Source organism: Danio rerio, chromosome 7 (assembly GCF_052040795.2).
Source record: "Danio rerio strain M-AB ecotype USA chromosome 7, GRCz13ab, whole genome shotgun sequence".
Classification (NCBI taxonomy): Eukaryota; Metazoa; Chordata; class Actinopteri; order Cypriniformes; family Danionidae; genus Danio; species Danio rerio.
In genome coordinates, this window is record NC_141027.1 from 13,358,275 (window position 1) to 13,373,173 (window position 14,899).

Here is a 14,899-nt window from a genome sequence, read left to right on the forward strand (position 1 = left end):
TCTTTTTTTTCAGTCTGGTGGATGTGTTCAGTGTGACTCTGAGCTCCTCTTCTCCACAGAGACAGATGGCAGAGGTCAGAGAGATCACACAGCAGGCTCTTTCAGCGCTATATAAAGGCAGAACTCACCTGTGAGCCAGGTATCACACTCTCACTGTCTGTCTGTGTGTGTGTGTGTGTGTGTGTGTGTGTGTGTGTGTGTGTGTGTGTGTGTGTGTGTGTGTGTGTGTGTGTGTGTGTGTGTGTGTGTGTGTGTGTGAAACATAAATCTACTGCGCACAACAGAACCCGAGTGTGTACTTTAAAAGTCATAAGTCTCAGATGTTCTTCACAGCGATCAAACCATATGCAGGTGTTTTTATAGTCGCACTTAAGCGTATTGATGTTGCTGGTTTATTTTGTTCACAGAATCTGTTATGAAATAAGTTTTTCTAAGACCAGACATCATTAAACGTGTGTATACACTCACTGGCCACTTTATTAGGTACACCTGTGCAACTGCAATTTTCTAATCAGCCAATCACATGGCAGTAACTCAATGCATTTAGGCATGTAGACACGGTCGAGACGATCTGCTGCAGTTCAACGTGAGCATCAGAATGGGGAAGAAAAGTGATTTAAGTGACCTTGATTATGGCATGATTGTTGGTGCCAGACGGGCTGGTCTGAGTATTTCAGAAACTGCTGATCAACTGGAATTTCACAACCATCTCTAGGGTTTACAGAGAATGATCAGAAAAAGAGAAAATATCCAGTTAGTGGCAGTTCTGTGGGTGCAAATGTCTTATTGATGCCAGAGGTCAGAGGAGAATGGCCAGACTGGTTTCAGCTGATAGAAAGGCAACAGTAACTCACATAACCACCCGTTACAACCGAGGTCTGCTGAAGAGCATCTTTGAACGCACAACATGTCCAACCTCAAGGTGGACGGTATAGGGACTGAATTTGATGTCAACAACATGAAAGCATGGATCCATCCTGCCTTGTATCAATGGTTCAGGCTGGTGATGGTGGTGTAATGGTGTGGGGGATATTTTCTTGGCATACTTTGAGCCCATTAGTACCAATTGAGCATTGTGTCAACACCACAGACTACCTGAGTATTGTTGCTGACCATCTCCATCCCTTAATGACCACAGTGTACTCATTTTTTGATGGCTACTTCCAGCAGGATAATGCGCCAGGTCATACAGCTCAAATCATCTCAGACTGGTTTATTGAACATGACAATGAGTTCACTATACTCAAATGGCCTCCACAGTCACCATATCTCAATCCAATAGAGCACCTTTGGGATATGATAGAACAGAAGATTAACATCATGGATGTGCAGCCGACAAATCTGCTGCAACTAGGTGATGCCATCATGTCAATATGCGCCAATTCTCTGAGGAATATTTCCAGTACCTTGTTGAATCTGTGCCATGAAGGATTAAGGCAGTTCTGAAAGCAAAAGCAGGTTCAACCCATACAAAGTGGCCGGTGAATATATAAATGACCACAAATACAGTTGAAGTCAGAATTATTAGCCCCCCCTGAATTATTAGATCCCCTGTTTATTTTTCCCCAATTTCTGTTTAATGGAGAGATTTTTTCAGCACATTTCTAAACATAATAGTTTTAATAACTCATCTCTAATAACTGATTTATTTTATCTTTGCCATGATGACAGCAAATAATATTTTACTAGATATGTTTTAAGACACTTCTGTACAGATTAAAGTGACATTTAAAGGCTTAACTAGGTTAATTAGGTTAACTAGGCAGGTTAGAGTAATTAGGCAAGTTATTGTATAACAGTGATTTGTTCTGTAGACTATCGAAAAAATAAAGCTTAAAGGGGCTAATAATTTTGTCCTTAAAATGGTGTTTAAAAAATTTAAAACTGCTTTTATTTTAGCCGAAATAAAACAAATCAAACTTTCTCTAAAAGAAAAAAATATTATCAGACATACTGTGAACATTTCTTTCCTCTGTTAAACATTATTTGGAAAATGTTTAAAACAGAAGAAAAATTTAAAGGGGGGCTAATAATTCTGACTTCAACTGTATTATTAGATCAAACCCACCCAATTTAACAGCTGTATGAAGTTTACTTGCAATAAAAATCTCAAAATACATTCAAATATATTTGGAAGAAGTGGAAGGAGAGTAAATGATGGCAGAGTGTTTCATTTCCAGATGAACTATCACTTTAGGTGTCAAAACCCCTGTTATACGATCTTAGATTATAGGGTGCTCTTCAAATCTCCAACCCTTTGAGCGATGGTAATTTTAGCAGCACTAAAAACTGCCTTTTCTGCAGAAACTGAGATTGGTAGTCACACTCCTGACATATCTGCTTTTTAGCAGCGAGGGAGAGAAATAGAGAGAGCTTGTGCTTAGTCATTTTCAGAAACGCACAGAACACAGGTACAGACACATATCTGGGACAAAGCTCGCTCAAAGGCCTAAACTGTCATGACTAAAAGCTCCGCTGGCATCAAATCTCATGGCCTTTGACGTCTGTGTACCTCGGCGTTCAGGACAGTGTCGGATCGGTTTTAATGCAAAGGCAGTCGATCCTGCGGCGAACAACTGCTAGTTGAGTATGATGTTAAAGGACTAGTCCATTTAACAGAGGAAAGAGCGCTAGTCACTTTATATTTTCATTAGCAAGGGAAAGTCTGCCACCTTCTGGTGGAGGTATTTCACAACACACATCATAGTTTGCTTCCAAAGCACATCATTTGTTTAAAATAGTTATTTCTTACATTTATTCACTGAAGCAAATGATTCATTTGATTTACAATTACCTTTTTAAGGTGAGTGCTTGCAAACAATTCCTAAAAGCTGGAGTTAAACAGACAAATGCACTTTAGTCATGTTCAACTTCATTTGTTTAAATTCAGCCTATATAAACTGTTTGCAACCGCTTACCTTAAATTTAATATTTTTTTCCAATGTTGTTTTATTTGATTCATTTAAGTCGAAAAGTATAATACACTCTTTAAAACAGGTGCCAAGAAACATGACCAATTTTACACACTTTGCACTGGTTGCCTGCACTGTAAAACGTGAAAACCTCAACAAAGTACTTCGACTTGTTACAATTAAATGAATTAAGTTTGACAAACTTAACTTATGACAGTTTTCAGTAATAACTTAAGTTAGTCCTTTTGGGTGTAACAAGTTTTAGTAATTTATTTAAGAAAACAAGAATGGAACAGAACATACTGTACAGTACAAATCATTTCCATGTAATATAGTTAATATAATAATAATAGTTAAAATACTTTTATTACAGTACAAATAATTCCCTTCCCATGTAATATAAAAATAATACATTTATGTTTTGTGGCAAATACAAGTATCGGTCATTATTGATAGTGATAACTAAAAACCTGTTACACCTAAAATAACTAACTTAATTTATTACTGAAAACTATTATATGTTAAGTTTATCAAACTTATTTCATTTAATTGTAACAAGTCAAATTAATTTGTTTCCACTTTTTACAGTGTGTGCACTATCGAATCTTGTTTTTAAATCCCTAAAGGACCCGGCATCTTCTTATCTGTCAGACATGTTGACTGAGCATCAGCCTGATCGGTCTCTTCAGTTATCTAACCAGAGATTGTTATGTATCCCTAACTCGGGGCTGAAATGCAGAGGTGACTGTGCCTTTGCAGCTGGTCTTAGGTTATGGAATGCTCAGCCCCTCTGTATTAGATCTGTTTCCATCTCAGTTTTTAAATCTAGGTTGAAAACTCTTTGATTTGGCATTTTATTAATGAAAATTGTGTTAGCCTCTTCCAGCTGCAACCTAGTCTTGGAAATCACCCATACACTCTCATACACTACACTCATACACTACGGCTAATTAAGCCTATTCAATTCACCTGTACCGCATGTCTTTGGACTGTGGGGGAAAGTGGAGCAGCTGGAGGAAACCCACGCCAAGATGGGGAGAACATGCAAACTCCACACAGAAATGCCAACTGGCCCAGCTGAGGCTCGAACCAGCAACCTTCTTGCAGTGAGGTGACAGTGCTAACCACTGAGCCACCGTGCTGCCTATTTTAAGTATGTTCATCTTTTCTATTTTTTATAATAATAATTATGTTTCTTTTATTATTGTTATGTAAAGCATTCTGAATTACTGTGTATGGAATGTGCTATATAAATAAACGTAGCTTGCCTTGAACCCCAGAAATGCAATTATATTCACATAGACCAACTGAACAGCATTCTTGTCTGAAGTGTCTTTCAGATTTCTAGTGTATACTTTAAATCAGATTAAAATTTTTCAGGGCTCGGGTCATCTTGCTCTATCTATCTATCTATCTATCTATCTATCTATCTATCTATCTATCTATCTATCTATCTATCTATCTATCTATCTATCTATCTATCTATCTATCTATCTATCTATCTATCTATCTGTCTGTCTGTCTGTCTGTCTGTCTGTCTGTCTATATGTGTATACTGTATATATATATATATGTGTGTGTGTAATCAGTCTATTCTGTTGAGCGCTATTAAGCTATTAATGCTTGAGCACATGCTTGAGCCTTGAATTCATCCTAATTTTATTGTGATCTGAGCTACTTCAGAAAATAAAAAAAATTCTCTTCTGTTGCCTGTGGGAAAAAAAACTATTATAAAATATCTTAATAGATGAATGTGACTAATTTGTTCCATGTTAGAAATGCGCACTTGAAAATATTCTTTATATGAAATGTCAATATGTATCTCTAAAAGAACTGTTTTCTATGTGAATATATTGTTGAAGGTCATTTATTCATGTAATGCAATATATACAATTATCAATTTTACATGCAGGTATTGATTAGTTATTGATTGGTTTTTTTACACCACAATCGCTGTATTGCTGTCCTTATTTAACATCCAAATTATATAAATATATGCATGTATTTATTAACTTGCCTTTACCGATAAATAAATAGGGGTAAAATAAATTAATAAAAGGGGATAAATAGTCAATTGTATGCATAATTAAAAAAAATAGCATACATTTAAAGGGACAATTCACTAAAAAAATCTGTCACGCTTTTTCCAAACCAGTTTGGGTTTTTATGTTGAATACAAAAAGTTTTTTAAAATGTTAGTGAAAAAAAGTGGTTACCAGTGACTTCTATAGTATTTGTTTTTCTTGCTATGGAAGTGAATGGATGCCCATTTTAAAAGAGTTTTCTTTGTGAAACTGTTATGCATTGAAGAAGAGATAAACCAGAGCTGCGCCCCAAATGGCATACTATGTACTTATGCACTTACACACTCAACAGCATATACAAGTGCGTCCCAAATCGCACTTTTTTTTACACCATTTTGTAGTATAAACAGTGTAAGTAGTGCATTGACACTCAAAACTCCTAAAATAGTAAGTGCACTTTAAATACCCAGATGACAATGTAAGTAGTTATTCGTTGAGTGCGTCAAGTGTCCAACATTACAGTCTTCATTTTAATGGTTGAATCATTTGGGTTATTTGAAGAGCACAAATTACTTTTAGAGTTTTCAGTGTGAATGCACTACTTACACTATTTATTTTACAAAACGGTGTAGAATAGTGCATAAGTATGCGATTTGGGACACACCTCAAGAGATTTTTTCGCGTATCTTCAAAGCAGGATCCTTTAATGAGAACTCTCCATCTCTGTGTCGTTCATCCAAAAATTTGAACTACTGCAGCAAAGCACTCAGTTAAATACACAATTCAGTGGGAAGTGCTTTTTAGTGGAAACAGAAACTGTCATTACAGGTTTCCGGGTCTTGCCTGAAAGCAGGGGCGGACTGGGACAGCATTTTCAACCAGGAAAAGTTATTGAAGGTCAAGCCAAAATGAAGAGATGGGGGGGGTCGCGGTTGAGGGGGGGGGGTGGGGGGGTTGGATGAGCGTGATGCGCAATGTTTATGAAAAGATTAGAGGGGGTGTAGACGGCAGGTCAGAATCACAGTGGCAGGCTAGATAGACCTTCGGTGCTCCCTATGGCCAGTCCGCCCCTGCCTGAAAGTATCACCCGGCCATTTGTTAGACAAAAAAAGACTGGAACTTACACTAAGCATTATTACTTTGGAGACATGATACTGTATTTCCCGCAGGCATTCAGACCTGATGTGCCGAGAACTTACAATTTGTATTACTTTGCAGAAATGATACTGTCTCTTACACATAGTAAAACAATGTAAAAAAAAAAAACTAAGAAATTTGTAATCGAAAAGTGTTTAGGATGAAAAAACCCTCAAAGGTTTGCAATCTCTCGATGGAGAACAAACAGTGAGTAAATTTTCATCTTTAAGTGAACGATCCCTTCAAATATAATTTTATTATCATCAATTAAAGTATCAGCTGTACAGTATATGAGTGTATCATATTTAATTAAGATGTACCTGCAAGCATCCAGTATAATAGTCACTGCCAAATTTGAATTGAAACTTAAATTGACTATAAAATAGGACTCGTGTCTGTTCTCTTTAAATCTTCTGAGTGTGTGCTGCTGCTTAGTTGTGTTTATTATATAGTCTCTTGCATTGGTGTGAGTTTTAACTGCTCTTGTCCAGATACTCCAGGTTCGGGGCGTCCAGACGCTGCTCCATGTCTCTGTTTTTGGTGAACTCTTTCAGCATGTCCATCACCTCGCCCTGGTAAACCTCGGGGGTCGGCTGAGTGTCTGGCGAGACAAATACACAGGTCAAAAAACTTATTAAAACCCATTTACTACATGTATGCACGATATAGTCTTACTCAGTGCACACTGTAAAAAAAATCTCGCTGCCTACATTTTGTTGTTCAATTAACTGAAATTTTCAAGTCTTTTAAAGTTAACTTACAAACGGACTAAAAATATTAAGTTAAAACCTGAAAAACTGTTAAAATGAAAGGAACACTTCAATTTTTGGAGGAAATGTGCTTTATTTTTACAATACCCTTAGAGTTAAACACTCGAGTTTTATCATTTTTTAATCTTTTAATCCAGCCGGGCTTCGGGTCTGGCGGGAGCACTTTTAGCTTAGCTTAGCATAAATTATTGAATCGGATTAGACCATTAGCTTCTCACTCAAAACGTTCAAAAAAATACTTTCAATAATTTTCTATTTAAAGCTTGAGAGTATTTGAAAGTACACTCACTGGCTACTACACCATACTAGTACTGGATTGGACCCCTTTTTGTCTTTAGAACTGCCTTAATCTTTTGTGGCATAGATTCAGCAAGTACTGAAAATATTCCTCAGAGATTTTGGTTCATACTGACATGATATCATCATGTAGTTGCTCCTGATTTGTCAGCTACACATCCAGGATGCAAATCTTTTATTCCACCACATCCCAAAGATGCTCTATTGGATTTAGTTCCGGTGACTGTGGAGGCCATTTGAGTACAGTGAACTTAATTTCATGTTCAATAAACCAGTCTGAGATGATTTGAGCCTTATGACATGGCGTGTTATCCTGCTGGAATTAGCCATCAGAAGATGGGTACACTGTGGTCAATAAGGGATGGAGATGGTCAGCAACAATACTCATGTAGTCTGTGGTGTTGACACAATGCTCAATTGGTACTAATGGACCCAAAGTGTGCCAAGAAAATATCCCCCAGACTATTACACCACAAGCAGCCTGAACTGTAGATATGAGGCAGGATGGATCCATGTTTTCATGTTGCTGATGCCAAATTCTGACCCTAACATCCGAATGTCTAAGCTGAAATCTAGACGCACCAGAGCAGGCAATGTTCTTTTAATCTTCTGTTGTACAATTTTGGTGAGCCTGTGCGAATTTTAGCCTCAGTTTCCTGTTCTTAGCCGACAGGAGTGGCATCTGGTGTGGTCTTCTGCTGCTGTAGCCCATCTGCCTTAAGGTTGAATACCTCTGTTGTAATGAGTGCTTTGAGTTACTGCTGCCTTTCTATCAGCTGGAACCAGTTTGGCCATTCTCCTCTGACGTCAACAAGACATTTGCACCCACAGAACTGCTGCTCACTAAATATTTTCTCTTTTTCAGACCATTCTCTGTAAACACTAGAGATGGTTGTGCATGAAAATCCCAGTAGATCAGCAGTTACTGAAATACTCAGACCAGCCCGTCTGGCACCAACAACCATGCCACGTTTAAAGTCGCTTAAATCATCTTTCCTCCCCATTCTGATGCTCAGTTTGAACTGCAGCAGATCGTCTTGACCATCACTACATGCCTAAATGCATTGAGTTGCTGCTATGTGATTGGCTGATTAGAAATTTGCGTTAACAAGCAGTTGCACAGGTGTACCTAATAAAGTGGCCGGTGAGTGCATGTTCCTAGCTTAATCAGCCTAGAAAATATCAGCTTTTAATTTTCTGTTGGTCATAGAACAGAAAAGTCAAGCTAGAAATATTAAAATGATCAAAACTCTTTGAGTGAGAAGCTAATGGTCTAAATCGATTCAATGATTTATGCTAAGCTAAGCTAAAAACTGTTTCTTCCAAACCTGGAGACCGGCTGATAAAACTCAACAGTTTTTACTCTAGGGGACTTGTTAAATGAGCCTAAATCAAAACAAATGTGTAGTGCTCCTTTAAAATAATATAAAAAACATTTGTTGTCTGGACTTATGTATTTGACAGAGCAGTGCTTGGGGGTGCTTTCAATTGATAAAATGACTCAGTACATTCATTGTGTCCATTTATTTGTGTGCTGTCTTAATACATACCAGTTGCCCAGTAATAGATGTCCCAGTCATTGCTGGGTTCATTGATGAGTCTGTCGTACTGCTTCAGCTGAGATTCACTCATTGTGTTCAGGTACTGCTTTGCAAAAAGGCTGATTGCACAAATAAAAGAAGAAAAAAGTCCCAGTCAGAGTACTGTACTTTGATTTGGAGTTTAACACGTCAGTTTAATTTGTATTTAATTTAGTACTTGAAGATTTGAGGAATTACTGTGGATATTTTAGTATTGATGAAGTTCTGTCAAAATTGTTATTATTTTTTATTATGAGTTTATTTTTATGTTTTTATTTGAATTTTAGTGTTACAGATTTAGTAACACTAACAAAGCTATCCCTTAAATGACAGGACTTTCAATCATCTTGAGTGAACTATTCCTTTAATGACAGAATTTTCACTTATTTTTGAGAGAACTATCCCTTTAATGACAGAACTTTGATTAATTTATTAGTGAACCATCCCTTAAATGCCAATTTACATTAAATTTTTATTAAATATCCCTTTACTGAGTGAACTATCCCTTTAATGACAGAATTTTCCTTCATTTTGGGTGAACCATCCCTTTAAAGACAGAATTTTATTTATTTTTGAAGGAACTGTCCCTTTAATGGCATAATTTTTTGTGAACTATCCCTCTAATAACATACTTTACATTTGTGAGTGAACTATACTTTTTATGACAGTATTTTTCTTCATTTTGGGTGAACTATCCCTTTAATGACAGTATAATATACATTTTTTCGTTAACTATCCCTTAAATTACTTTAATGACAGAATTTAAATTTTGGGGTAAACCATCCCTTTAATGACAGAATGTTAATTTATTTTTGAGTGAACTATCCCTTTAAAGACAGAATTTGTCTTCATTTTGGGGTGATTTATCCCTTTAATGACAGTATTTTGTTTTGTTTGTCGAGTGAACTATCCCTTCAAAGACAGAATTTATTCATTTTTGAGGGAACAATGTTTTTAAAGCCAATTTACATTAATTTCTAAATAAAATATCCCTTTACTGAGTGAACTATCCCTTTATTTACATAATTTTCCATCATTTTGGTTGAACCATCCCTTTAAAGACAGAATTTTTATTTATTTTTGAGAACTATCCATTTAATGACAGGAGTTGTCCTCATTTTGGGTGAACTATCCCTTTAATGGCAGAATGTTCATTCATTTTTAAGTGAACTGTCCCTTTAATGATAATTTATATTCATCTTTTAATTAACTATCCCCTTATTGAAAGAACTAGTGTTGATTTTTAAGTGAACCATCCCATTGATGAAAAAATGTTCGTTAATTTTTGAGTGAACTGTTTCTTTAAAGACACAATTTGGCTTCATTTTGGGATGAACTATCCCTTTAATGAAAGAATGTATTAATTTTTGAGTGAACTATCCCTTTAATGACAGTATAATATACATTTTTAGTTAACTATCCCTTTAATGACTGAATTTTCATTTTATTTTTGTGTGAACTATACTTTAAAGACAGAATTTTGTTTTGTTTGTCGAGTGAACTATCTCTTCAATGACAGAATTAATTCATTTTGAGTGAATTATGACTTTATTGCCAATTTACATTAGTTTTTAAATTAAATATCCCTTTACTGAGTGAACTATCCCTTTAAAGACAGAATATTATTTATTATTGAAGGAACTGTCCCTTTAATGGCATAATTTTTTGTGAACTATCCCTCTAATAACATACTTTACATTTGTGAGTGAACTATACTTTTTATGACAGTATTTTTCTTCATTTTGGGTGAACTATCCCTTTAAGGACAGTATAATATACATTTTTTTTGTTAACTATCCCTTTAATGACTGAATTTTTATTTATTTTTGTGTGAACTATACTTTAATGACAGAATTTAAATTTTGGGGTGAACCATCCCTTTAATGACAGAATCTTTATTCATTTTTGAGTAAACTATCCCTTTAAAGACAGAATTTGTCTTCATTTTGGGGTGATTTATCCCTTTAATGACAGTATTTTGTTTTGTTTGTCGAGTGAACTATCCCTTCAAAGACAGAATTTATTCATTTTTGAGGGAACAATGTTTTTAAAGCCAATTTACATTAATTTCTAAATAAAATATCCCTTTACTGAGTGAACTATCCCTTTATTTACATAATTTACCATCATTTTGGTTGAACCATCCCTTTAAAGACAGAATTTTTATTTATTTTTGAGAACTATCCATTTAATGACAGGAGTTGTCCTCATTTTGGGTGAACTATCCCTTTAATGGCAGAATGTTCATTCATTTTTAAGTGAACTGTCCCTTTAATGATAATTTATATTCATCTTTTAATTAACTATCCCCTTATTGAAAGAACTAGTGTTGATTTTTAAGTGAACCATCCCATTGATAAAAAAATGTTCGTTAATTTTTGAGTGAACTGTTTCTTTAAAGACACAATTTGTCTTCATTTTGGGATGAACTATCCCTTTAATGACTGAATTTTTATTTTATTTTTGTGTGAACTATACTTTAATGGCAATATTTTGTTTTGTTTGTCGAGTGAACTATCACTTTAATGACAGAATTTAATCATTTTTGAGTGAACAATGATCTTAATGCCAATTTACATTCATTTTTAAATTAAATATCCCTTTACTAAGTGAACTATCCCTTTAATGACATATTTTTCATCATTTTGAGGTGAACTATCCCTTTATTGACAGAATTTATTAATTTTTGAGTGAACTATCCCTTTAAAGACAGAATTTGTCTTCATTTTGGGGTGATTTATCCCTTTAAAGACAGAATTTTGTTTTGTTTGTCGAGTTAACTATCTCTTCAATGAAAGAATTAATTCATTTTTGAGTGGACGATGTCTTTACTGCCAATTTACATTAATTTTTAAATTAAATATCCCTTTACTGAGTGAACTATCCCTTTAATGACACATTTTTTCATCATTTTGAGGTGAACCATCCCTTTAAAAAAATAATTTATTAATTTTTGAGCGAACTGTCCCTTTAAAGACAGAATATTTATTCATTTTTGTGTTAATTATCCCTTTATTGACAGAATTTATACATTTTTGAGTAAATTATCCCTTTACAGACAGAATTTTTATTCATATTTGAGTAAACTATCCCTTTAAAGACAGAATTTGTCTTCATTTTGGGGTGATTTATCCCTTTAATGACAGTATTTTGTTTTGTTTGTCGAGTGAACTATCTATTCAAAGACAGAATTAATTTATTTTTGAGTGAACGATGTCTTTAATGCCAATTTACATTGATTTTTAAATTAAATATCCCTTTACTGAGTGAACTATCCCTTTAATTACATAATTTTCCATCATTTTGAGGTGAACCATCCCTTTAATGACAGAATTTATACATTTTTGAGCGAACTGTCCCTTTAAAGACAGAATGTTCATTCATTTTTGTGTTAATTATCCCTTTAATGACATAATTTATTAATTTTTGAGTAAATTGTCCCTTTACAGACAGAATTTTCATTTATTTTTGAGTGAACTATCCCTTTAAAGACGATGTTCATTCATTTTTGTGTTAATTATCCCGTTAATGACAGAATTAATTTATTTTTTAGTGAATTGTCCCTTTAATGACAGAATTGACAATTTAATGACATTAATATTTGTGAGCTTTCTCTTTTATTTTTAAAGTTCATTCACTTTAACTGCAGGTGTAATCGAGGCTGTGTTGTGGTGTGTTGTGTCAGCCTGACCTGAGCAGGATGCAGTTCTCCAGCATGCCTCTCTTGCGGCTCTCGTACAGCAGTCTCTTCCTCTTGATGTCCAGAGCTTCTCCTGCTCTCTCCTGCCAAGGCGGCAACGGGATCTCAAGGATGGTCGGTTCTGGAGCATCGCCACGGTAACCTCGATAAACCACTGGACACACAGTGGGACGCAGAGATGCCCGACACACAGAACAAACAACCTGAGAATACAACACATATTAGACAACCATGAAAATCTGTTTGCTCCTGTCAACATAAACAATAATAAACACCAATAAATGTAGGATTCATCTGACATAAGCATAAAAGAAACCATCCTTTTGAACTCTCAGTGTGTATACTATTTTACACAGCATTATGAATGAAACACTTGTTTGTTTTTAGCACCATAATCACCTTCTGTGATTATTTTCAGGGCAAGAAAATTGTGTTTTTTTTATAATTAGTTTTTCTAATCAACTATAACTTATTAATAATGGCATAGTTAGGGCAGCACGGTTGCGCAGTGGGAAGCACGATCACCTCACAGCAAGAAGATTGCTGGTTCGAGCCTCAGCTAGATCAGTTGGTGTTTCTGTGTGGAGTTTGCATGTTCTCCCCGTATTGGCGTGGGTTTCCTCTGGGTGCTCCGGTTTCCCTCACAAGTCCAAAGACATGCACTATAGGTTAATTGGGTAAGCTAAATTGTCTGTAGTGTGTGTGTGTGTATGGATGTTTTACAGTGATGGGTTGCAGCTAGAAGGGCATCCTCTGCCTGAAACATATGCTGGATAAGTAGGTGGTTCATTCCGCTGTGGCGACCCCAGATTAATAAAGGGACTAAGCCGGGAAAAAAAATGAATTAATGATGGCATAATAATTGTGTTTTATCATAAAACCCAATCCCTTATATACAAAATCCTTATATATTTTAAATAATACTGAATCAAAATATAGGAAAAAATTATTTTCACTTGTTAATACTTACGTAAACATGGATATTATTTTTGGAAATCATAAACTTATGTATTTGCTGCAACGCATTTAATTTAAGTGGTGTATAAGCTTTTTAATACTATTATTATAATTTCATATTTTTTTATTTAGCTTATTTTAATCTGTTTCTGTTTTTTAATCAGATTTTACCTATTCATATAATTTACTATTCATATAATTTCCTATTCATGTAATTTACAATAAAGTGAATGCATTTTTATTTAATTCTATAATTCACTATGTAAACAACTTAACATGTTTACAAATGTTACTTTATATTTTCAGTTCTTGTTTTAAATGTTATGTATAAAACATTTTGATTATTAACAATGTTTTTGACAATTATGAATGCAGTAACTTGAGGAGGGGGAAGGAGTTTGCCACTTTCATAGTGTTTTGTCACAAGCTATTACAAAAGCGTGTATATATATATATAAAACAACATTATTTTTACAATAAAACCTTATAAGAAGAGGAGACAACAAAAATTTTAATCTGATGTTGATCTGATACACCATTAATACAACCTGTAGTTTTAGGTTTATAATTTCCATTTTAATATATTTAAATGTATATATGTTTTATACATTTTAATAGTTGCTTTAAATAGCTTTAAAGGTAATACCCTTATGCAGAATGACGATGATCTCTCTATATTCAGACACGTGAGGTCAAATAACATCTTTAAAATTCTGTCGCCACAAAATGAACACAAAGCACAAAAACATAACGTTACCTTTCTAGCGATATTTGCTGAAAACATGTTATCGTGTCGTTTCTTCCCTGCTTTAAGGCTTTAATAATCAGGTGTTTCCCTGTCTATTGCCTTTTCATTTTGAAGGAGAGTTTATGCAACTGTTTCGCAACGAGAGCCGGAAGCGCAGCCATGTTGGTAAGGTCAATATCATCTTCTTATTTGAAGGTTATTTGAATGTTGCTTTAAATATATTTTAATGTCGTGTGTTTTAACCTTTGATGTTTTTTTTTCTTCCAGACTGGCACGTGTAAGTTTAACAAAGATGAAATGACTAAACGTCGACATTTGTTTCCGTGGGAATGTATTTCTGTGAGCACTTATAAAACGGAAGCACACTCATTAATTTTTAAAGCAACAGTTACTGATTATCCGTCGAATTTCCATTTATTTCGCGTTTGCTAAAACAAAATTAAGCTCAAAATCTGTTTAATATCTTAATAACTAAAATTATATTCCAAAGCCTAAAAGTAATGCATTAATTCCTTACAGTTTAAATTGTATTAATGTATATGTAATGTAACTTAAATGAAATGTATTCCAAATAGAAATGACACTGGTTACAAAAATATTAATGGGGTGAAATTTGTTTCATCAAAATTATATAGAAATTTCATCTGTTTTATTACTGATTTAATTAGTTTCTGCTTTGGTCTGTTTCTGTAAGTAACGTTTACTTGTTGACATTACTTAAGTACAAAATAAATATGAATTTAATGTTCAAATATGTCATTATAACTACAATAT

General features: G+C 34.4%; 1 protein-coding gene across 1 annotated transcript; it reads right to left on the reverse strand.

Annotated features, from left to right (window-relative positions):
• Window positions 1-6,310: 6,310 nt before the first annotated feature.
• Window positions 6,311-14,255, reverse strand: sdhaf2 (succinate dehydrogenase complex assembly factor 2). The gene is given in 4 exon segments (NM_001082864.1): window positions 6,311-6,674; window positions 8,691-8,800; window positions 12,412-12,623; window positions 14,135-14,255. Coding segments are annotated over 4 exon segments (477 nt in total). The 5' UTR covers window positions 14,162-14,255; the 3' UTR covers window positions 6,311-6,546.
• Window positions 14,256-14,899: the final 644 nt, after the last annotated feature.